The sequence below is a fragment of the Phocoena sinus genome, chromosome 5, assembly GCF_008692025.1.
Source record: "Phocoena sinus isolate mPhoSin1 chromosome 5, mPhoSin1.pri, whole genome shotgun sequence".
NCBI classification, from domain to species: domain Eukaryota; kingdom Metazoa; phylum Chordata; class Mammalia; order Artiodactyla; family Phocoenidae; genus Phocoena; species Phocoena sinus.
The window spans coordinates 67824011-67847597 of record NC_045767.1 but is presented as its reverse complement, the minus strand read 5'-3'; the positions used below and the strand labels follow the sequence as shown (position 1 = coordinate 67847597).

The window sequence follows — 23587 nt, the reverse complement described above, 5'->3', positions numbered from 1 at the left end:
CCATAGGTGCGTGGGTTTATTTCTGGGCTTTCTATCCTGTTCCATTGATCTATATCTCTGTTTTTGTGCCAGTACCATATTGTCTTGATTACTGTAGCTTTGTAGTATAGTCTGAAGTCAGGGAGTCTGATTCCTCCAGCTCCGTTTTTTTCCCTCAAGACTGCTTTGGCTCTTCTGGGTCTTTTGTATCTCCATACAAATTTCAAGATTTTTTGTTGTAGATCTGTAAAAAATACCATTGGTAATTTGTTAGGGATTGCATTGAATTTGTAGATTGCCTTGGGTAGTATAGTCATTTTCACAATCTTGATTCTTCCAATCCAAGAACATGGTACATCTCTCCATCTATTTCTATCATCTTTGATTTCTTTCATCAGTGTCTTATAATTTTCGGCATACAGGTCTTTTGTCTCCATAGGTAGGTTTATTCCTAGGTATTTTATTCTTTTTGTTGCAATGGTAAATGGGAGTGTTTCCTTAATTTCACTTTCAGATTTTTCATCATTAGTATATAGGAATGAAAGAGATTTCTCTGCATTAATTTTGTATACTGCAACTTTACCAAATTCATTGATGAGCTCTAGTAGTTTTCTGGTGGCATCTTTAGGATTCTCTAGGTGTAGTATCACATCATCTGCTAATAGTGACAGTTTTACTTCTTCTTTTCCAATTTGTATTCCTTTTATTTCGTTTTGTTCTCTGATTGCCATGACTAGGACTTCCAAAACTATGTTGAATAACAGTGGTGAGAGTGGACATCCTTGTCTTGTTCCTAATCTTAGAGGAAATGCTTTCAGTTTTTCACCATTGAGAATGATGTTTGCTGTGGGTTTGTCATATATGGCCTTTATTATTTTGAGGTAGGTTCCCTCTATGCCCACTTTCTGGAGAGTTTTTATCATAAATGGGTGTTGAATTTTGTCAAAAGCTTTTTCTGCATCTATTGAGATGATCATATGGTTTTTCTTCTTCAGTTTTTTAATATGGTGAATCACATTGATTGATTTGCATATATTGAAGAATCCTTGCATTCCTGAGATAAATCCCACTCGATCATGGTGTATGATCCTTTTAATGTGTTGTTGGATTCTGTTTGCTAGTAGTTTGTTGAGGATTTTTGCATCTATATTCATGCGTGATATTGGTCTGTAATTTTCTTTTTTTGTAGTATCTTTGTCTGGTTTTGGTATCAGGGTGATGGTGGCCTCATAGAATGAGTTTGGGAGTGTTCCTTCCTCTGCAATTTTTGGAAGAATTTGAGAAGGATGGGTTTTAGCTCTTCTCTAAATGTTTGATAGAATTCACCTGTGAAGCCCTCTGGTCCTGGACTTTTTGTTTGTTGGAAGATTTTAAATCCCAGTTTCAGTTTCATTACTTGTGATTGGTCTGTTCATATTTTCTATTTCTTCCTGGTTCAGTCTTGGAAGGTTATACCTTTCTAAGAATTTGTCCATTTCTTCCTGGTTGTCCATTTTATTGCCATAGAGTTGCTTGTAGTAGTTTCTTAGGATGCTTTGTATTGCTGCGGTGCTTCCCCTTTTTCATTTCTAATTTTAATGATTTGAGTCCTCTCTTTTTCCTCATGAGTCTCATTAATGGTTTATCAATTTTGTTTATCTTCTCAAAGAACCAGCTTTTAGTTTTATTGATCTTTGCTATTGTTTTCTTTGTTTCTGTTTCACTTATTTCTGCTCTGATCCTTATGATTTCTTTTCTTCTACTAACTTTGGGTTTTGTTTGCTCTTCTTTCTCTAGTTCTTTTAGGTGTAAGATTAGGTTGTTTATTTGAGATGTTGTTTCTTGAGGTAGGATTGTATTGCTATGAACTTCCCCCTTAGAACTGCTTTTGCTGCATCCCTTAGGTTTTGGATCATCATGTTTTCATTATCATTTGTCTCTAGTTATTTTTTGATTTCCTCTTTGATTTCTTCAGTGATCTCTTGGTTATTTAGTAATGTATTCTTTAGCCTCCATGTGTTTGCGTTTTTACGGTTTTTTTCCCTGTAACTGATTTCTAATCTCATAGCGTTGTGGTCAGAAAAGATGCTTGATATGATTTAAATTTGCTGAGGCTTGATTTGTGACCCAAGGTGTGATCAATCCTGGAGAATGTTCCATGCACACTTGAGAAGAAAGTGTAATCTACTGTTTTTGGATGGAATGTCCTATAAATATCAATTAAATCTATCTGGTCTATTGTTTCATTTAAAGCTTCTGTTTCCTTATGTATTTTCGTTTTGGATGATCTGTCCATTGGTGTAAGTGAGGTGTTAAAGTCCCCCACTATTATTGTGTTCCTGTCAGTTTCCTCTTTTATAGCTGTTAGCAATTGCCTTTTGTATTGAGGTGCTCCTATGTTGGGTGCACATATATTTATAATTGTTATATCTTCTTCTTGGATTGATCCCTTGATCATTATGTAGTGTCCTTCCTTGTCTCTTGTAACATTCTTTATTTTAAAGTCTGTTTTATCTGATATAAGTATTGCTCCTCTGGCTTTCTTTTGATTTCCATTTGCATGGAATATCTTTTTCCATACCATCACTTTCAGTCTGTATGTGTCCCTAGGTCTGAAGTGGGTCTCTTGTAGACAGCATATATATGGGTCTTGTTTTTATCCATTCAGCGAGCCTGTGTCTTTTGGTTGGAGCATTTAGTCCATTCATGTCTAAGGTAATTATTGATATGTATGTTCCTATTACTATTTTCTTGATTGTTTTAGGTTTGTTTTTGTAGGTCCTTTACTTCTCTTGTGTGTCCCACTTAGAGAAGTTCCTTTAGCATTTGTTGTAGAGCTGGTTTGGTGGTGCTGAATTCTCTTAGCTTTTGCTTGTCTGTAGACCTTTTCATTTCTCTTTCGAATCTGAATGAGATCCTTGCCGGGTAGAGTAATCTTGGTTGTAGGTTCTTCCCTTTCATCACTTTAAATATGTCATGCCACTCCTTTCTGGCTTGTAGAATTTCTGCTGAGAAATCAGCTGTTAACCTTATGGGAGTTCCTTTGTATGTTATTTGTCTTTTTTCCCTTGTTGCTTTCATTAATTTTTCTTTGTCTTTATTTTTTGCCAATTTGATTACTATGTGTCTCAGCATGTTTCTCCTTGGGTTTATCCTATATTGTACTCTCTGTGCTTCCTGGACTTGGGTAGCTATTTCCTTTCCCATGTTAGGGAAGTTTTCGACTATAATCTCTTGAAATATTTTCTCTGGTCCTTTCTCTCTCTCTTCTCCTTCTGGGACCCCTATAATGTGAATGTTGTTGCATTTAATGTTGTCCCAGAGGTCTCTTAGGCTGTCTTCATTTCTTTTCATTCTTTTTCTTTATTTTGTTCCACAGCAGTGAACTCCACCATTCTGTCTTCCAGGTCACTTATCCGTTCTCCTGCCTCTGTTATTCTGCTATTGCTTCCTTGTAGTGTATTTTTCATTTCAGCTATTGTATTGTTCATCTCTGTTTGTTTGTTCTTTAGTTTTTCTAGGTCTTTATAAACTTTTCTTGCATCTTCTCCATCTTTGCCTCCATTCTTTTTCTGAGGTCCTGGATAATCTTCACTATTGTTATTCTGATTTCCTTTTCTGGAAGGTTGCCTATCTCCACTTCATTTAGTTGTTTTTCTGAGGTTTTATCTTTTTCCTTCATCTGGTACATAGCCCTCTGAGGCCTTTTCATTTTGTCTCTCTTTCTGTGAATGTGGTTTTTGTTCTACAGGCTGTAGGAGTGTAGTTCTCCTTGCTTCTGCTGTCTGCCCTCTGGTGGATGAGGCTATCTAAGAGGCTTGTGCAGGTTTCCTGTTGGGAAGGACTAGTGGTGGGTAGAGCTGGCTGTTGCTCTGGTCGGCAGAGTTCAGTAGAACTTTAATCCGCTTGTCTGCTTATGGGTGGGGCTGAGTTCCCTCCCTGTTGGTTATTTGGCCTGAGGCGACCCAACACTGTAGCCTACCCGGGCCCTTTGGTGGGGCTCATGGCGAACTCTGGGAGGGCTCACGCCAAGGAGTACTTCCCAGAACTTCTGCTGCCAGTGTCCTTGTCCCAAGGTGAGACACAGCCACCCCCCGCCTCTGCAGGAGACCCTCCAACACTAGCAGGTAGGTCTGGATCAGTCTCCTGTGGGGTCACTGCTCCTTACCCTGGGTCCCCGTGCGCACACTACTTTGTGTGTGCCCTCCCAGAGTGGAGTCTCTGTTTCCCCCAGTCCTGTCGAAGTCCTGTAATCAAATCCCGCTAGCCTTCAAAGTCTGATTCTCTAGGAATTCCTCTTCCCATTGCCGGACCCCAGGTTGGGAAGCCTGACGTGGGGCTCAGAACCTTCACTCCAGTGGGTGGACTTGTGTGGTATTAAGTGTTCTCCAGTTTGTGAGTCGCCCACCCAGCAGTTATGCGGTTTGATTTTATTGTGATTGCGCCCCTCCTCCCATCTCATTGTGGCTTCTCCTTTGTCTTTGGATGTGGGGTATCTTTTTTGGTGAGTTCCAGCGTCTTCCTGTCAATCATTGTTCAGCAGTTAGTTGTGATTCTGGTGCTCTTGCAAGGGGGAGCGAGAGCACATCCTTCTACTCCGCCACCTTGAACCAATCTCCTGCAGAGAACATTTTTAAAAGAAAAAAAAAGAATAAAAACAGAGTTGTCTGGTGCATATTGATCGTTTATAGGGGATGTGTTCACCTCTAACCCATAAATGTGAGACCAAAATTTAAGGAAAGAGGCGATTCCAATCCCTTTTTCCTAGGAGGGTCCTTTGCCCCAAGAAGTTCTTGAATACAGATTCATACGTGATGGGGAGAGGTGATGTCCGAGTTTACCTGGCAGCATTTGAAACCCCAGTATAAATGGATGTGTCAGGTAAGGAGTGATACCTAACACCTCAGCTGAGAACATCCAGTTACGTAAAGTAAGTACAACTTGAGGATATCAGTTCAAAGCAGAGCGGAGAGCTGGTTTTCTTGAGGCACTTTGTCCAGTTAAGGTACTGTAAACAGTACACTACGGTCTTTGTGCTGTCATCAAGGAAAATCTAATAAAAGATTTCTAAGAATTTTAATATTGCTGTGCCTCTGATAATCCATGACTTAGTCTGTTCAGGCTGCTTTAATAAAATACTATAGACTGGCTGGTTTATGAATAACAAATTTACTTCTCACAATTCTGGAGCCTGGGAAGTCCAAGATCAAGGCCCTGGCAGATTAGGTGTCTGGTGAGGGCCTGCCTTCTGGTTCATAGAGGACCATCTTCTTGCTGTGTCCTCACATGGTGGTGGGGAGCGGGGGAGGGATCTCTCTGGGACCTCTTTTAAAAGGGGCACTAATCCCTCTTATGAGGATTCCACCATCATGACCTAACCACCTTGAAAAAATTTCTCCTCCTAATACCATCACATCCAGGGTTAGGATTTCAACACATGGATTTTGGAGGAGACATAAACATTCAGTCTTTAGCAATCCCTATATGGAATTTTGATTGTATACAGTAGGGAGAAAAGTTTGTGTTGCGTCTAAAACATGGTGTAGTGACAGATAATTATTAACCATGTGACCATGGGCAAAGCTGCTAACGTTGTCTAAGACTGCAAAATGAGTGTGACCATACCTAGTTTGGATCCATGTGACCTCCGAAGTGATGAGTATAAAATATGGCTCTCACTCTGTGCCTCTCTCCTTGGCAAGCTTTCATTGGCTCACTACCAGCGAGAGGATGTGATCCAGACTTCTTCACAAGCATGGGAGGTCCTTTTAAACCTGGCCTGTGTGCTTCCTCAGCACTGTATCTCACCTGTCTTTACCTTGCCTTTTGTGTATTCTTCAGCAGTGTTGTCCTGTTTGCACTGCCCTGCACACAGTTACACTGTTTCTCACCTTCCGGGTCCCTATGCTCATGTTCCCCACCTTTGTAGGAAGCTCCTGTGATTTTCTGGTTTCATAGGGTAACAGAACCCCACAGGCAAGCTTTTATTGTACAGTTTGTTACCAGCACATGGCTGTCATCAGTTTCTTTATCAGTGGGTGGAGAATCATTTGCTTGCTCTCAAAGAAATGGGCACATAACAAGTCCTTTGTCATTTAGTTTTTATTTATTTGGCAAACATTTCTTGAGTACCTGCTGTTTGTTAGTACTGGTATTGGAAGATAAGTAGCACCCCAGCTATGGCCCCAGGGAGTTCCATTCTGGTAGGGGACAGACTCAAGGGACAGGGGAGGTACAGAGGCCTGTGGGAACATAGTGAAGGTGCACTGACTTTAGCACCAGAGAATACTTCAGAAGAGACCGCTGTTGGCAGGTCTTTTGGGAAGAGTTGGCACTGACTAGGCAGAAAAGAGAAGAAAAATGGGTATTTGAGATAAAGTACTGTTGGTGACTCGAGGAAAGGGGTAAGGGACTGATTTAATTCAGTCTCATTTAATTCTCACTGGAAAGTAAAATAAGCAGTTTAAAATTTTTTCTGTTCTTCTAGAAGCTGCATGTATTTTTTAAAGTGTTGTCAACATTGCAGCAAGGTATTACCCAGCAGAAATTGCCCGTATCTATTTACATTGTTTCAGTGATGGTGAGGTGACTTGATCTTAAGAAACTTAAGATCATTCATAAACATAAATTCTAATTACTGGAAAGATTAAGATGATCATAGTGAGTTAGATCATTGTGGTGGTTGCCTATTTAAACCTTAATGTTTATCTTTTTCTCTGTTTTTATTCACAAAGAAAGAGCAAAACCAGAAAAGCATTAAATGTGTATGCTTAAAATTTCAGAATGTATTGTCATTACCTCTGTCTCGTTAGTCTTATCTAAAAGTATAAACCATTTTAGAATTTTGTGTTACTTTTGGACATATTTTTATGTAATGAAAGGAAATAAATTGAACATTTCTGGGGAAAAGATGGATACAAATTAAAATTTGATGTTACTCTTTTTGAAATGTGTCAGCTTTTACATGACTGTTAAGTACTGCCTTTCAAATTTAGTAGAAACGTTAAATGTGGGGATTTTTCCTTTTATTAGAATAGAAGCAACACCAATAACAGGGAAGTAGATAGCTTTTAACAGGTTTTAGGCTCTAGGATAGTTATGAAATGTGTTTTTGGTCTGGATAATAAAATGAAACATTTCTTATCAAATAAGACTCTCTCTCTTTAAGGTTATGAGAAGACTGATGATGTTTCAGAGAAGACTTCACTGGCTGACCAGGAGGAAGTAAGGACTATATTCATCAACCAGCCCCAGCTGACAAAATTCTGCAATAACCATGTCAGGTAAGAACTACCAAAGAATGCTTGGGACTAGCTATTACAGCAGAACTTGAGAGGACATCTCCCCTGCCGGACCAAAATGAAAATGCTTGCAAGGAGCTTTCAGTTAAATCAGTTTAATATTTAAGAGCTTACTGGAGGCAGTGTGTATCAGCTGTTTCTCCATCTTCTAGCCAAGAAGGAGATGTTAATAAGAATCTAGAGGGCTTCCCTGGTGGCGCACTGGTTGAGAGTCTGCCTGCCGATGCAGGGGACATGGGTTCGTGCCCCGGTCCGGGAAGATCCCACATGCCGCGGAGCGGCTGGACCCGTGAGCCATGGCCGCTGAGCCTGCGCGTCCAGAGCCTGTGCTCCGCAACGGGAGAGGCCAGAACAGTGAGAGGCCACAACAGCGAGAGGCCCGCGTACTGCAAAAAAACAAACAAACAAAAGAATCTAGAAGCAGGAAGGAGAAGGGCTAAGCAGCCATATGTATGCTACCAATTCTAGTTACAGTATCTGAATAATGAAAACTGTTTATGCGTATGTGCCTTTGTCTTAAACCTGTTAAAAGATGCATGAACTGTTGTTTTTGATTAACAAGTTTTCACCTTTTAAAAGAAGTCTTTGCAGTTCTTCACTTAGAACTCCTTTTTGTTAAATAGTCTTTAAATATTGGCTTTTGATACTTGCAAAATTTCATATGGTGTCGAGGAATGGAAGGTGTGAGAATTACTTCACTGTTCTATTTTCATTCCAACAATAATGTAAAACTATTGCTGTTATAAGTACTATTCACTAAGTGGCCTCCGGAACCAAGTAAACACCAGCCCCCTTCCCGCCACACGTCAGCCCAGTAGTTTTCTGGTGACAAAACTCCTAGATTTGTGAAATGACCATCTAAAATTAATATTTACACCTTCAAATTATACAGTAACTTTTCTGAGCTTAAGGAGTGTGGCATGTGTCCCTTTAATCTCCTTTCTATTTCATTAATAAGAGGAAGGTTGGATATTTCTGAGACCTAAATGGTGATATCTTCCTGATTGTGGACATATCTGATGTTTGGTGTGGAGTCCTAGCCAAGTTTCTAGAGGAGCCATGAAGAAAATTCAGACAGAACCCCCCAAAACTCCCCATTTCTCTGACGTTATCCAGGGAAGTCCCTCTGTTTGATGTTTCTGGTCTTGCTCAAATTGCTGATTTTTCTTTTTGCAAGATTTTATTTTCTATTAACATATTATAGACTATCTTAACTAAAGGTGCTCTTCTTTGTAAGCTGTTGCTAGTAATGATAACAGGATGATCGGCCAAAGATAGCAAAAGATATTGTGCAGAAAATTAAACTCTTAATATTTAGACAGTTCCTTTCACTCCTTTTCTTTGAGGTTAATGACCATTTGCAGTATTCTCCCGATTTAAAACAGAGGGCATTTGTTCATCATTTAATTTTTTATATGGCGATAATAGAATTTTGTAAACATGGGTGCTAATTGTGGAGTAATTGACTTTTATGCTGCTTTTCATTTTTGTTTTCTAGCACTGCAAAATATAACGTAATCACATTCCTTCCAAGATTTCTCTACTCTCAGTTCAGAAGAGCCGCTAATTCATTTTTTCTCTTTATTGCACTGCTTCAGGTAAAGTCATGTTGTAAAACCTTAGCTCAAAATCATGTGTTCAGATGTTAATAAATGTTTTTCTTAAGCCCATGACCAATCTTCTGAAGCTTATCTAAGCACAGAGATAAGCTGGTTTGGTGGGCATTTCCAGCTCCTGCTGCAAGCCGAGTTAGAATACTGCTGCTACCTTATCAAGCCTTTTGATTCATTTTTTTTTGATTCATTTTTATCGACTTATTTTAAACATTCTGTAAATTTAATGTGGCAGGGACTGTTCATTTTGGGTGGTAAAGGGGGATGGGACTTTTTCTTAAACTAGTAAGTTATTTTAGTAACAGTAACATTGTCAATTCTGAACCTTAGAATATAAGTTACCATTTAAAAATTCTTTCATTTTATATTTGGGTTATTTGTAATTAGGAAAAAAGTTTCATTTTATTAAAAAGTAGTCTATGTTCATGCAAAAAGAATAAGAAAACACAACAAAGGAAAAAATTTTATAACTCTTACTATTCTACCACCACCAAGAGGCAATTACTGTCTTAAAATTTGGGTGTTTATCCTTCTGGTCTATTTTTTTTTTTTCATCCCAAGCATTGTTAATTGACTTACTTTAAAAAACGAGGATCTTAGAGTATATATGTCTTATCATCTGCTTTATCCATATTATAATATGTGGATATTTTCCCATGTGATTCATTGTGTTTCTAAAATATCTTCCTTAATGGTTGTGTGAAATTTTAGTATATGGACATGCTGTAATTTAGTTAACCACTCCCCCTTTGTAGGTGTTAGTCCTACACACAACTGCTTGCTGTGAAGCTAATTAACCCTCTCTCCCAGCTACATACTAGATACAAGCAAATTACCTCACGTAGTGTTAGTCTACCAAGATGGTAAAATCAATGAAGCATATTTTAAGAAGCTCCAAGCCTTTGTTGTTTTTAAATCTATTATAAACCTTCTAGTTCTTACTGAATTTCTCATCCTTTTTTTCTTTTCCGATAGCAAATACCTGATGTATCACCAACAGGTCGCTACACAACGCTGGTTCCTCTCTTATTTATTTTAGCTGTGGCAGCTGTCAAAGAGATAATAGAAGATATTGTAAGTATTTATTTTTTTCATAAATAAATGTAACTCTGTTATTTTTATATACATATTTTAAAAAATTAGTTTCTTCCTAAGTTGTTTAATTCTTGACACAGACTGTTTAAAATCCCCATTCAACTTAAAAGTCTTTAAAATATGCTCTCCATGGCGTGTTAGTTTCTGCTTTATAACAAAGTGAATCAGTTATACGTATACATATGTTCCCATATCTCTTCCCTCCCACCCTCCCTATCCCACCCCTCTAGGTGGTCACAAACCACCTAGCTGATTTCCCTGTGCTATGTGGCTGCTTCCCACTAGCTATCTATTTTACTTTTGGTAGTGTATATATGTCCATGCCACTCTCTCACTTTGTCATAGCTTACCCTTCCCCCCACCGTATCCTCAAGTCCCTTCTCTAGTAGGTCTGTGTCTTTATTCCTGTCTTATCCCTAGGTTCTTCATGACATTTTCTTTTTCTTTTTTCTTATATTCCATATATATGTGTTAGAACACACCACTGTAAAGCAATTATACTCCAATAAAGATGCTAAATAAAAAAAAAGAATAGATATATATGTATAACTGAATCACTTTGCTATACACCTGAGACTAACACATTGTAAATTAACTATACTTCAATAAAAATTTAAACATAAAATACGCTCCTGGGCTTCCCTGGTGGCGCAGTGGTTGAGAGTCCGCCTGCCGATGCAGGGAACACGGGTTCGTGCCCCGGTCCGGGAAGATCCCACATGTCGTGGAGCGGCTGGGCCCATGAGCCATGGCCGCTGAGCCTGCGAGTCTGGAGCCTGTGCTCCGCAACGGGAGAAGCCACAACAGTGAGAGGCCCGCGTACTGCCAAAAAAAAAAAAAGAACCATACATTTACCCTCCAATCACGGCTTACTGAATGCAGTCAAAAGCCTGATCCAGATAAGCATTCCCCCCTGTTGCCCTCCTTTAAAAAAAAAAAAATGCTCCCATCCCTAGAGGTAATTCCTCTTGATTGCTATAGGATTAATATTACAGAATGCTTATTACATGACCCCTTAGGTTTGTACCTTTGTAATGAAATAAATTAATTTGAATGTAGTAATTGGCTTGGAGAGAAAACTATTTGCACACTGTTTTCAAGTATGCTCAATTTTCAATGTGAACATTATTTCAGGTTAAACATGGTAACCTCCAAATTCTCTAAATGTAGAGTTTTTTGTATTTTTTAATTTTTTCATTTATATGCCCCAGTTTTCACCTTATTAAATACCTTTGATTCCTTTTCATCTTATTTTAGTAGTTCTGTTTTATTAAAAGAAAGTAACAGCAGATTTGCTATTTTTATTATCCCGTAGTAGAAGAGAAAAGGGGAAATCAGTTTCCGCTTTATAAAATAAGTTGCCCCAAATAAAGTCAGACTTTCCTTTTTCCTGTTTCACCGTTATTTTAACTACTTTAGTTGAGGAAGCTAACATTTTTTTTTCTGTGCCCTTTAAATACATTGCCTGTCTGAAATGCTCATCTGTCAAGCCTTAGGCAAGTCAGATGGCAAGACAGGAAAGGCTGAGACATTCTTTAGAAAGCTCCAATTTAAAGTTGTACAAACATTGATATTATTTTTGTAAAGAATCAAATTGGGATCTCATGAAGAACACATGAGCTGTAACATCACTAGGCATATTAGAAATGGGTCAACTGACCATTTAGATCATCAGCCTCAAAAACATCCAAGTGTCTAGGGGTACAAACAGAGGGTGTGTGTGTGTGTGTGTGTGTGTGTGTGTGTGTGTGTGTGTGTGTGTAAAACATCATAGTCCTCTAGCTGGAAATGGCATACTTGCTGGGGACCACTAGCAGAAAATTTAAGGGACTCTCTTCTCACCTGTATCACTCCACACAGAGTTACCATCCTTTAAATTGTACTTGCACTTGGCAGTCCTTAAGGCTTGGTCTTTACTACAGTTTTGTCTCTTTCTTTGCCTTATGTATATTCCCCTTTCTTTCTTTGTTTAACCTAATTTTCATTGAACATCTCTTATTTGCTAGACATTGTGCTGTCATTTTTGCAAATTTTTAAAAATTTAATTCATTCAGTAACTTTGCAAGTTAGATTTTTAGCCTCATTTTAAAGGTAAGAAAGCTGAGGCTTAGAGAGGTTGTGTAACTTGTGCAAGAAATCAGTGGAATCAGAATTCCATCCCATCCAGTGTTCTTCCTCTGTATTATTGTAGCGAGTCACCACTGATAATATTAATAACATTTATTAAGCTTCTGGGTTCCATGTACTTGCTCTATGTCCTTTTAATTTATTAAATCTTATAACAACTTTAAAGATTATTGATATTATCCCCATTTTAAAGATGAGGGAGAGGAGGCATAGAGGGGTAAGTTAACTTGCCCAAGGTCACAGAGCTAATAACTGGGGCTGTCAGAATTCAAATAAGGCCGTTTGGTTCCAGAGCCCCTGCCTTATAATCACTGCTCTAAATTGCCTTTCCTTTTTTTTCCCTTTTCCTTAGCAAAACTATAAACTCTCTAGCTATGGTTTCTAGTATCTCTCTCTATGAAAATACATGGTAAATAAAATAGCATCCAAGAAGTTTGCTTGTTTTTAACAGAACTCTTATTGGCATATGTAATAACTGGATACTATTGGAAAGCAGCTAATCAAGCAGTTCCTGAAGGATGTAATAATAGTACTGTGGGTAATAAGATATCATGTGAAGTAGTTTTCCAATAAAGAAAAACAGTGTTAAGAAATTGACTAAAAATGTTCTGTAAGAATGGTTTAATAAGTTTATGTCAATGTGTAAGGTGATAGAAAGTTTGAAATGTTACTCCCTAGAAAAGGGAAAACAATCAGATAATCGTTTAGATAGTTGGACAGAGAGTATCTTTATCAGTAATTATAATTAGTACATATAATTTTTCATTCATTCAATAAAGATATGTGAAGCAGTACTTAGGTGCCCAGCATTCATTAGGGTATGTTTTAGGATGTGTTAAACTTTTGCTGCAGTAATCAAGTCCCAAATGTCAGGGTCTTAAACATAAGTTGATTTTTCATGTACTCAGAGACACTGCAGGTTTTTGTCCAGGAAGAAGGGAGGGCAGGAGGCACCATTGTTCATGTAGTCATTCAGGGATACAGCTGAATCAGGGCTCTGCTGTGTGGGATGTCAGTGGTCACCAGAACAGAGGAAGGGAGAGAATGGAGGTACATAGAAATGGTGCATATCACATCTGCTTACAGCACAATATTAGAACTAGTGACATGACAAAAGGGAGCTATAATCTCAGTGTCCATAGGAATAGAGGAGAATTAGATATTGGTGAATACAGTAATGTCTACCACTCATACATCAGTGAATGAAACAAAGCTTACATTCTAGTAAGCTTTCCTTTATGTTCTGTTAAACAACCTTTTAAAAAAAAATTTTACAATAAAACAGTAAGAATTACCTAAGAATTAACTAACGCAGTGCATTTTAACTCTCAGTGCTTTGGACACCTTAACATAATATGATTTCCTATTTTTGTGTGTAAGTAACAAATTACATATACACTTACTTGAAAATATAGAATCATTGGAGAACTCTTAGTTTAAAAAAAAGCTGCATAATGTCAAATGTTAATTCTTATGGTAAGAGTCAAGGTTGTTTGTTAAATTGATGATATTCACCTTTAAAAACATGCCTTCTTTGCTATACACTTGTTCACTTAAACACTGATAAACTTTATTCATTATAAAACAAATACTTATTTAAAGTCTACAGTGTTCAGAGACCAAATCCTGGGAATATGCCAGTGAGTGAAAGTAGTTATGATCTAGCTTGCAGTCTAGTACAGGGGACAGACGTTACTCGGGTAACCACACCAGCTATTATGAGAATTAAATGATGCACTGAAGTCCTTAGAGTGGTGCTTAGTATATAATTAGTGCTGAATAAATGTTAACTGTGTGGTCATCATTCAAAGATCTTTTTGACTAAAATATAGAAAATGTATTGCAAGGAAAGAAGAGAGGATTTGGGTAATAGTTGGTATGAAAACATAAAGATGTCTTAAACTAAGTGGTATTGTAAAGATAAAGAAATATGGAAAAATGAATTCAATATATATTTAGGAGTAAAATTGACAAGACTTATCACCATCTGAAATGCTGTATATCGTACTCATTTTATTAATGTTTTATCTCTAACAACTAGAATGTAAGTTCCATGAGAGGAAGAGTTTTTGTCTCTTGTTCATTGCTGTATCAGCAGTAGTAACAGGGCCTGACACAGTATTTTGTTAACATTTATTGAATGAAGAAATACACTGGATGGGAGTGAAAGGGAAAGAAGGTACTTACGACTCTCAAGTTGCTGGTTTGTGCAAGTGGATGGTATATGGTTCCATTCTGAGACAAGTACCTAGTCTTGGGGGTTAAAGTCAGAGATTGCCTTTTGGACATAGTGTAAGATGCCTTTGAGACTGCCAGAGGGAGCTGTCAGGGAGGCAACTGGATATAATAGTCTGGAGCTCAGATGAGAGTCTTGGCTGGTATATATTAAGATAATAGTTATCATTGAAATTACAGTTATGAATGAACTAAGAGAGTGGAGAGTGAGAAGTGGAGAGGGCAGGGAGTAAGCCTTAAGGAAATCCATCTCAGAGAGCTAAAGAAGGGGCCATGGTGCAGGTAGAACACCTGGGTAATGATGTCTTAAGATATGTCTAGGGAGGGAAGGGTTTCCAGAAGGAAGGGGTGGTCAGTACCACATGCTTAAGAACCATAAAGTTCATGGCACTGTTTATACAGTAGAGTTTATTGGACCGCTGTCAATCAAATATTGATAATATTAAATAATTCACTAGCTCTCAGTGATATTAAGTGAACTCTGATTACAGGACAGTAGAAGTGTTTGACCTCAGAGAATAGCTATATTAATTTCTTCTGAACTATTAGTTTTAGAAGAAATAGGATCTCTTTCAGATACAATGTAATGATAAGATTAGAATGTACCTATCTGGGTTGGATCCTTATGTATATTCAAAACAATTGTTTCTTGACAAGTAACCTAATTTATTCTGTGGTGGGAAGGTTGAGGAAGGAGAGGCTCCCTATGTAAGAATTTTCTGCAGATGGAAAGAAATGTTCAGGATCTCCTTAAGTTTCACTAAGATTAAATTTCCAGTTTAGGGCTTCCCTGGTGGCGCGGTGGTTGAGAGTCTGCCTGCCGATGCAGGGGACGTGGGTTTGTGCCCCGGTCCGGGAGGATCCCACATGAGGAGCGGCTGGGCCGCTGAGCCTGCGCGTCTGGAGCCTGTGCTCCGCAATGGGAGAGGCCACAACAGTGAGAGGCCCGCATGACGCAAAAAAAAAAAAAAAAAAAAAAAAAAAATTTCCAGTTTAAGTGGAGTGTTTCATTAATTAGCTTTTATTTGTCTCCTTCAGTTGGAAGTCCAACCATTGTCTGTCATACATGTGCATTGTTTTGGAAATATTTGCACTGCCTTCAGCTATCTAAATTTGCCTTGGACCAAATTTATTTTGGACCAAAATTTATTTTGGGTTACTTCTTAATTTTCTTAAGATCTTTATTCGTAGCAAAGAAAGAGTAAGTATTTTAGAGTTTGATCAATCGTAAAATATTCTCCACTGATGCTACAAATTTAACAGAACTTTAAAAATTTACTTAAGAACATTTGCTGGCAAATCGTGTGCTTACTTTCAGAAGCAATAATTTGACTATTAAAAGTCTGCGTTGTTACATTTTTATTAGTGAGTGTTTTATTGAGAAAGAATTGTGGTGTGTTCCTGCCTATGGGTGTGGCAGGAATCATTTTCAACAAGCCTTCCACAGAGGCTTTCTGAATGCCTTATTTGCATTTTGTGCAGTTCAGTGGCTGATTGTTTGGGTGAACTGAGCTCCCAGTGCCAGCTATTATGCCACTGTTCGTCCGTGCTGCTGTGTCTTGGAGTGCTCATCTACAAGCCCAGGCTTTTCTCTGGAAAAGTGTTTTCATTTGTGCCTGTGATTCTAAAAACCATGTTTCTTCTCAAACGGGGAACTTAGGAACTCATTTTACTACACTCATGCCAACCCACCTTGTGGTCAGGTATGCACAGCTAAACCAGACCCTGGGCTTTATATGATGGAATCTTTGAGCTCAGAGTCAGTTGCACTCAACACGTTTCTTCAGTGTCAGCAGAGGCTGATGTGTTATGCTCGATGCTGTAAGTTTAGACAGAAGCTGTGGAAAACCTCTAGTTGAACCGTAGAGAAGATAGCCTCCCCTGGCCACTCAAATTCTCACCTTTCCTCTGACCTTCCCTTTCTCTTTCTTACTGCTATAAAATCTTGGCTTCTGTAGCTTTTCAAACTCACCCACCTAGACTTAGACTAACTCATTTGTTTACCGTTTAATTTTTTCTTGCTTTGGGAGGAGGGAAAATGAGACTCAGTGACTTGTGGTAGTGGGAGAGGGGGCTGTAGGGGAACAGTGGGGAGAAGCAGCTTTGTGCAAACGGTGGACATATTTGGTTCCCGTCATTGACAGACATCGGCACGTCATTAAATTATAGAGGATGTACTCAGCTAATTAGATAATGAATTTCTTAAGAAACTGAAAATATTTCAGTACCATTATTAAATGGTAGTTATTATAGGTAATTCTCATGGGCGATCTTCTTTTTTAAGTAAGTTATTTAAACAAAAGTCTAAATCAGCCTTTCAGCTCCATCTTTTCTAGTACATTAAAATTTTAATCGTACCTCTATAATAATGTAAGATCCCTCCGAGGACCACACCCCTGTACTCCCAGAACAGGAGTAGCATATAAAGATGCTATGGATTGCACTTTCAATTTTAAAATTCCTGCATACCCTGATTATTCCCATTACCACACCCTGGGCGTACTTATATAATTGATATGGGTAGGGGCTTCCCTGGTGGCGCAGTGGTTGAGGGTCCACCTGCCGATGCAGGGGACGTGGGTTCGTGCCCTGGTCCGGGAGGGTCCCACATGCCGCAGAGCGGCCCGTCTGGAGCCTGTGCTCTGCGACGGGAGAGGCCACAGCGGTGAGAGGCCCGCATGCCACACACACACAAAAAATTGATATGGGTGTGAAAGGACAGAAGCTTTGAGAAACATAAGTTTTAAAAATCTCTCTTTTGTAATAGGTGCTATCTTGTTTTGTTAACCTCATCCACTTTTTCACAGTTTTTGTTTTTACTTTTAAATTTTAGAAACGACATAAAGCTGATAATGCAGTGAACAAGAAACAGACCCAAGGTAAGAATTATACATTTTGTTTCTCGTATCTGTCAAATACACTCATACTAATATATACAAATCACTTCAATTAAATATAATTCAACTGAGAACACTGTGTATCTCTTAAGTTTTTGTTCCAGGATAGATTCTTCCTTTGTAACATTTATTAGCATGACACTTAAATTCACATTAGAGTGATTTACAGGGGTAATATTGATAGTTTTGAAAAGTAACATTTTTAATACATTTTAAGTGCCTCATAGCAATGTACTCACAAGTACTGTCCATAAAATCTGCAGTTGTTTTGACAGTGTTAAGTGCTACAAAACGTCTTTGGGTGTGTGTGTATGATCTATAGATGTACTCTAGGTATGATTTATAGAAAATAATCAGATGTGATGTTACTTGAGTAAAAGGCATATTGGAAGCACTTTGAATTATCCTGTACTTGCAGAAGCTATATACTCCATAAATAAATAAAACAGTTAAAACCAGGCCAGCTTCTGGAAAGCACATGGCATGTTGATGTGGCTCTTTTGTTGTGGGTCTCATTTTGATGGAGTTGAAACCCAAATGACCTTCAACACAAGCAAATAGACTGTTGTGCTCTCAATTAAAAAAAAAAAGTACCCAGGAACACGTAAAACAGACATCTTACCCCATCCGTGAGCTTTCCCAGTCTGAGAATCTCATCTCTCTGAAGTTCCCTGATGTGATGAGGCTCAGCCATGTCTGCCAAAATTAGCTGGTAATTAAAAACAGTATTTTTTAATTAAAGGCTCTGACTTTTATGGGACTCTGTCAAAATGCCCTAGGGCTTCTCTTCTTACCACCTTCTACCAAAGGGATTATCTGCTGATCTTTGATGCATTTGAAAAAGGTACATTTATTAAAGTATCACCTAATAAATTAAATATTTACTGAGATTGTACTTATTACGGGGCATATGAAAAAGTATAAGATGGGAACTCTATAAGGGTGAAAAATGATCTTGTGTGGAAAATGAAGGATTTGGATTACGTGATCTCAGTGTCTCTAGATTTTTGTGGCAAACGCTGGTTCCTGTGTCAAATGCTTTACGAATTCAAAAGCAGGAGAGAGAATTGTGGCGTAACTTGAGCTAGATCTTGAATTTCGGGAAAAGTTTGGATGAGCAGAGGCACCTGGGCAAGACATTGCCTGTGTGCCAGTGAGGAAGGGTAAAGAGAGCTTTTCCTGAGCAGAGATGAAGACGGCTGTTGGATTGCTTTGTGGAACCACTAGAGTGCCAGATGGGGAAAGGAGATTCCTGGCAAAGGGAAGCAAAGACATGATCAGAAAGGTAGGCCGGGGTCAAATTTTACAGGGCCTTGAATGCCAAGCCAGGAGATTCCAACTTTTCTTACGTATGCTGAGTAGCTGTTGAAGGTTTACAAGCCAAAAAGAGATAAGGTAAATATGCAGATTAAAGTCGGAGAGCAGAGTGACACGGAATAGGGGGCTCTTAGAAGCTTGAGGACTAAGCTACTCTAGGGGTTTAGGTGGGAAGGGACAGCCATAGGTATTGAAAGGGGGAAAAAAAAAAAGCAAAAATGTTTCAGGTACTGGCATTTTGGGCAAGTGGTGCAGTTTTTGCATTTGTTGCCATGTTGCTCAGAATGTTCAGTAACAGCTTTTGAACCAAAAATATGTAACTGTTTTTTCCAATACATAATGTGTCTTCTGGCAGAGGGCTCCTACCCTCAGGGACTAGCAGTTACTTATTTTCAAGCCTTGGCACAGGAAGTCAACATTGTACAGTTGAAGAGTAGCCGTCATAGCCGTGTTGATTTAAGCTACCACACCCTGTATGGGTGGGTTCTCTGATTTTCCAGGTACTTGCCTACTTCCAAAAATACTCCCTTTTTGCCCACTATTCAGAGAAAAGATTCTTTCTTGGTTATCATTCTTGGTTCACCAATTCATTCTGGATTAACAAGATTAGCTCTGTGGTTAAAAAGTGAGAGGAAAGTCTTCTATAGTATAGAAAACTCATGTCAAAAATAAAATATTAAGGCTTACATATAAAAATCATTTTAAGTCAGAATAGTTGGAAAGCCCACGTTCAAGAAATTATGGTCTTTAGTTTGCTACTTGATTGTTTTCTAAGAGAATCGAATCGTCCTTTTTTTTTTCTTTGCCTAGTTTGGGTATTTGGTCGTCTTTTTGATTTTGCAGTTGATAGGTGATAACAAATGTTTGAATAGGATACTATTTGCTGTCAGATAACTCAAATTACTGATACTTTAAATGAAAGCCATCTGTCCATAGGCCAGACTGAAATTCAATTTGCTTTCCTGAGTTGAGGCAGGAAGTGGTGTAGGAGTGGGGAAAGGAGTTGTTATTTTTGACAGGCAAGTTAATCATGACAGATATTTTTAGTATTTTACTTAAATTTCATTTTCTAAATGTTTATCAAGACCATGTAATATATGAGGATGTCTTTCCCTCAGATTCAAATATTAATCCTTCTATAGTCTTAGAAAAATGAATATTTTCTCTCCTTATTTTGCATTGAGGCACTAAAGAGTGACTTTTTTTTTCTCTGTCATTCCCTAGTGACTTCAGAAATACAAATTCATGATTTCACTTACAACATTTTCAGTGGACTGGTGCCTGTCTGATGCCTCATTTTCACCAATTAATGAACTTGATCAGGGGTGAAATTCTGGATTCTGCAGAGGGCAAGTCTTCCTCATCTTTGTGTCCTCACAGCTCTAGCCCAGGGGCCCCATCCTCAGCAGGTGCTCTATGCGAGTGAATGAACCAACTCTCTGTATAGATACTTCAGTATAGATAGGAAGCAGGAAGAGACTAGAAATGAAGGAGCCTCCTTGAAAATTCATTATCTAGGGTGTGAGCAAGATGAAAAGCAGTATTTCCAAAACACTGTGTCCCAGACTGTTTCGCAGGCGCTGGTAAGATAACAACAAAACAAAACAAAAAAAAAACTAACATGGTAGAAGTTCTTGACTCCTCTTTACTGTCTCTGTTGAAGTCATCATATCATCATTTTACTCTGCTCGCATCCTATGAACACAGCACTGGGTCCACTTATCACTTCCACTGCCCAAAAGCCCAGAGCATTGCCATATTCAGGACCCCCAGGTTTTCCCGGCACCTAAATTTACCTTATTTTCTCTGATTTCTTCCTCAATATTTGAGTTCACAATATCTGACATACCCTCCCTCCACGTGTCTACATACACACAGGAGGCAGTCTCTCACTCTGTGTCCTAAATTGGGTTTTCTTGGCCAAACTTAGCTCTGCAGAAATTTGTTAATTATGCATTTGTAATTATCACTATAATATGTATATTGAAGCCAATCCCCATAAGAATTTGTTGTGATTGAGCTAGTTCTCTTTTTAAATTGTCAACTTATGCTTTTACTTTTTGTGGAAAACTGCTATGGCTAGTATTTCAAGTGGAATGATAGTTTCACATAAAGTCACAATATGGAGGCCTGGGAAAGGATGGGGTTCAGGTGCAGACTAAGAAAGATATTTTGGATCTAAAAATTTTAATTAAAGATGCCTCTTTATGAAGTAGATTTGCTGTTTTAAAATCCCAGGTTCGGATATATTCCCTGAAGGATGGTGTACATACATTCTGCAGGTGAGAATGTCTGGGAGACACCTGTGACATCTGGCAGCCCATCAGTCACCTGACATTAGATTGTTTCATACCTTGTTTTGTTAGTAGGTATTAGATTAGAATAAGTCTTTAATAAAGCAGTAGAATAAGTCTTTAATAAAGCAGTTTTGCTCTGTTTTAATTTAATTTAGAAAAGATAACATGAACTTCTATTTAACTAGGCACATAGCTAAAAATAATAGATCTCATCTCCACCTGATTCGTCTTTTCCCAGAGCTACATCAGCCATTTCAGAAGTGGAGTTGAGTTGGTGGCCACTGATAACCCCTAACAAGGCTACTTCCCTACAGGGCACATAGTTGCTTATCTCTGACTGCAAGCTATTCACCTTAAAGTCCTTTATGAAAAAGATGTTGAGTTGGTGTGGGTTGAATTTGTTTTAGGTTGTTAAGCCTGAAATGACCTACTAACAAGGCTGAATCCATCTGGTTGAGTTCATTTCATGCTAAGGGACTTAAAATAGCACCACTTTCGTGGCTTACTGAAAAAGCCAGTGTGCAGCTTTTTTGTTTCCCTGGAGGTATCTGGCACATCTGATCCATCCATAAGCCTGGACCTGTACTCTGCCACGTGTACATCAGTTACCTATAAATAGTTCTTAGAAAGTATTGATTCCATGAGGAATTGAAAATTGAGCACATATGTGCTAAAGAGTGTTTTCAGACACCTCTAAGATTGTTAATATCTTCAATTAAAATTTTAAATCGTACAGTTTTATGAACTGAACTGGTTAGATATTTTTAGCAACAGCTCTGGATGAAGAGGAAGTGTTTATTTGTGGGGAAGTACAACTGCAGATGATCTTTCATTTGTCCCATAAATAAAAGCACACCAAGAAACAAAATCCACTGAGGAAATTGAGGGCCATAGATAGAGTGAAAGGAGGAAAAAACAGGTGTGACTCCAAGTTAGAACGTTTATTGTTTCACTTCAGTAAGTCTTGCTGAACATCTACCTTGTGTAAGACCCAGTGCAGAAAATGCAGAAAGAAACCAGGCTTCATGCTTGCCCTGTAGGAAATTAGAATCTGGTAGGGAAGATAACATGCTCACTGATACTATGATACAAGAAAGATAGAAAGACTAATAAGGACCAAATGAGAGGGGTGGGGATTCGGAGATGTCACATGCGAGGATCACAAAAACGAGTGGACTTTGAGTAAGCAGAGCTGTCGGGGTGGGTGCAGGGATGATCCAGGAGGAAATGGGAAAGGCGTGAGGTATATTCTGGGAAGAGCAAATACAGATGTCCCTTGGTATCCGTGGGGAATTGGTTCCAGGACACCCACCGTTACCAAAATCTGATTCCTTTATACAAAATGGCATATGAGTGGTGGATGCAGAGCCTGTGGATACAGAGGGCTGAATGCAGTCCGTTTTGGCTACAGCACAGGGTACGTGGCAGAGAGCAGTGGGGACAGGGACGGGAAGGCAAGTTAGGGTCATAATTTGGAGGCTTTGAAAACCAAGGTGAAGAACTTGGAGAGAATTACTGAAGGGTGTGGCTAGGTTCCCAGTCATACTTTTTAACAAGGAATGGGACAGCTGTATGGGGAGGGGTGGGGTGAGGCACAAAGGGAGACTGACTTTTGATTAATTAGGGAAGGGGAATAGGGTGGCAGCAATGAGAAGGCAAAGGAAAATACACAGTGGACAGATCCAACTGGACTTGGCAAAGGAGGGGAAAACCCATCAAACACCAAATGCTGAATTAATAGGACCGAGGCTGTGATACCCACTAAATCCAGCATTTAAGAAGTCATAAAATAGATAAACAATAAGAATTTAGCGTATAGCACAGGGAATTATAGTCAGTATCTTGTAATAATCTGTAATGGAATAAAATCTGCAAAAAATCTGAATCACTATGCTGTACACCTGAAACCAATGCAATATTGTAAATCACATCTTCAATTAAAATTTAAAAAGTCACAGTTCTTAACTGGAATTCCAGTTCTAAACTGGAGAGCGGATGTGGGGCTGGAAGAACTGAAGCCTAGCTGCAAGAAAGGGTGGAATGACTGGTGAGGCGATGCAAGAGATTTTTCTTTCAAGGAATTTCTCAGTTACATAAAGGAAAAAGCAAATGATTCATGACTCTGTGCAGCATTGGGGGGGAAACATTCTGAGCGAAGTAGGTTCCTGCCCCTTGTGCACTGATCACATCATCTCACCCATATTTTTTTAAGATAAGTCACTGGTTCTCAAACAGCTTGCTGAAACTCACCCCTAGAGTTTCTGTAGGCCTCGCAGGGGACCCCAGAATTTCATTCTAAAGAAATTCTCAGTGATGCTGATGCTGCTAGTGAGGACCCTTGTTAAAAGTTTTAAAGTAAGCTGGAAGAAGTGGTATCAGTTCATTGAAAAATCTCTATAGAGAATACGGAGGAGAGTGGAACTCAGGAGGTTCCCTTTGTCTTTTGTGTCAGAGGATCCCAAGCAGATTGTTGCTTAATTTGACCTTTATAGGCAAGTTCACGAAGGAAACTTTTGTGCAGTGTCAGTTTGTGCCACAAGAGGTTTTTTGCCTTCGTTGTCTTTGTAAGGGTCTACGTGGTGAATGAATTGATGCTTTAATATGGGTATACTGGTTTTCCTTCTCTGCCCGGTTCAAAACTGTAGTCTCAGCGGTTCTCTTAGCCTTCTCAATGCACTAAAGCTCCTCTGCAGTGCTTCCTGCCACTTAGGGATTGCAGCATGCTGCCTTTGCTGTGGTTTCTCTGT

General features: G+C 38.8%; 1 protein-coding gene across 1 annotated transcript in view; it reads left to right on the top strand.

The window, feature by feature from the left end:
- ATP8A1 (ATPase phospholipid transporting 8A1) overlaps positions 1 to 23587 on the top strand; it is a 235290-nt gene that overhangs the window by 29563 nt on the left and 182140 nt on the right. Inside the window, exons 2-6 of the mRNA XM_032632465.1 lie at positions 7127 to 7241; positions 8758 to 8857; positions 9848 to 9946; positions 17163 to 17208; positions 21460 to 21469. Of these exons, the coding sequence (XP_032488356.1) occupies positions 7127 to 7241; positions 8758 to 8857; positions 9848 to 9946; positions 17163 to 17208; positions 21460 to 21469 (370 nt within the window). The remainder of the gene's footprint in view (positions 1 to 7126; positions 7242 to 8757; positions 8858 to 9847; positions 9947 to 17162; positions 17209 to 21459; positions 21470 to 23587) is intronic.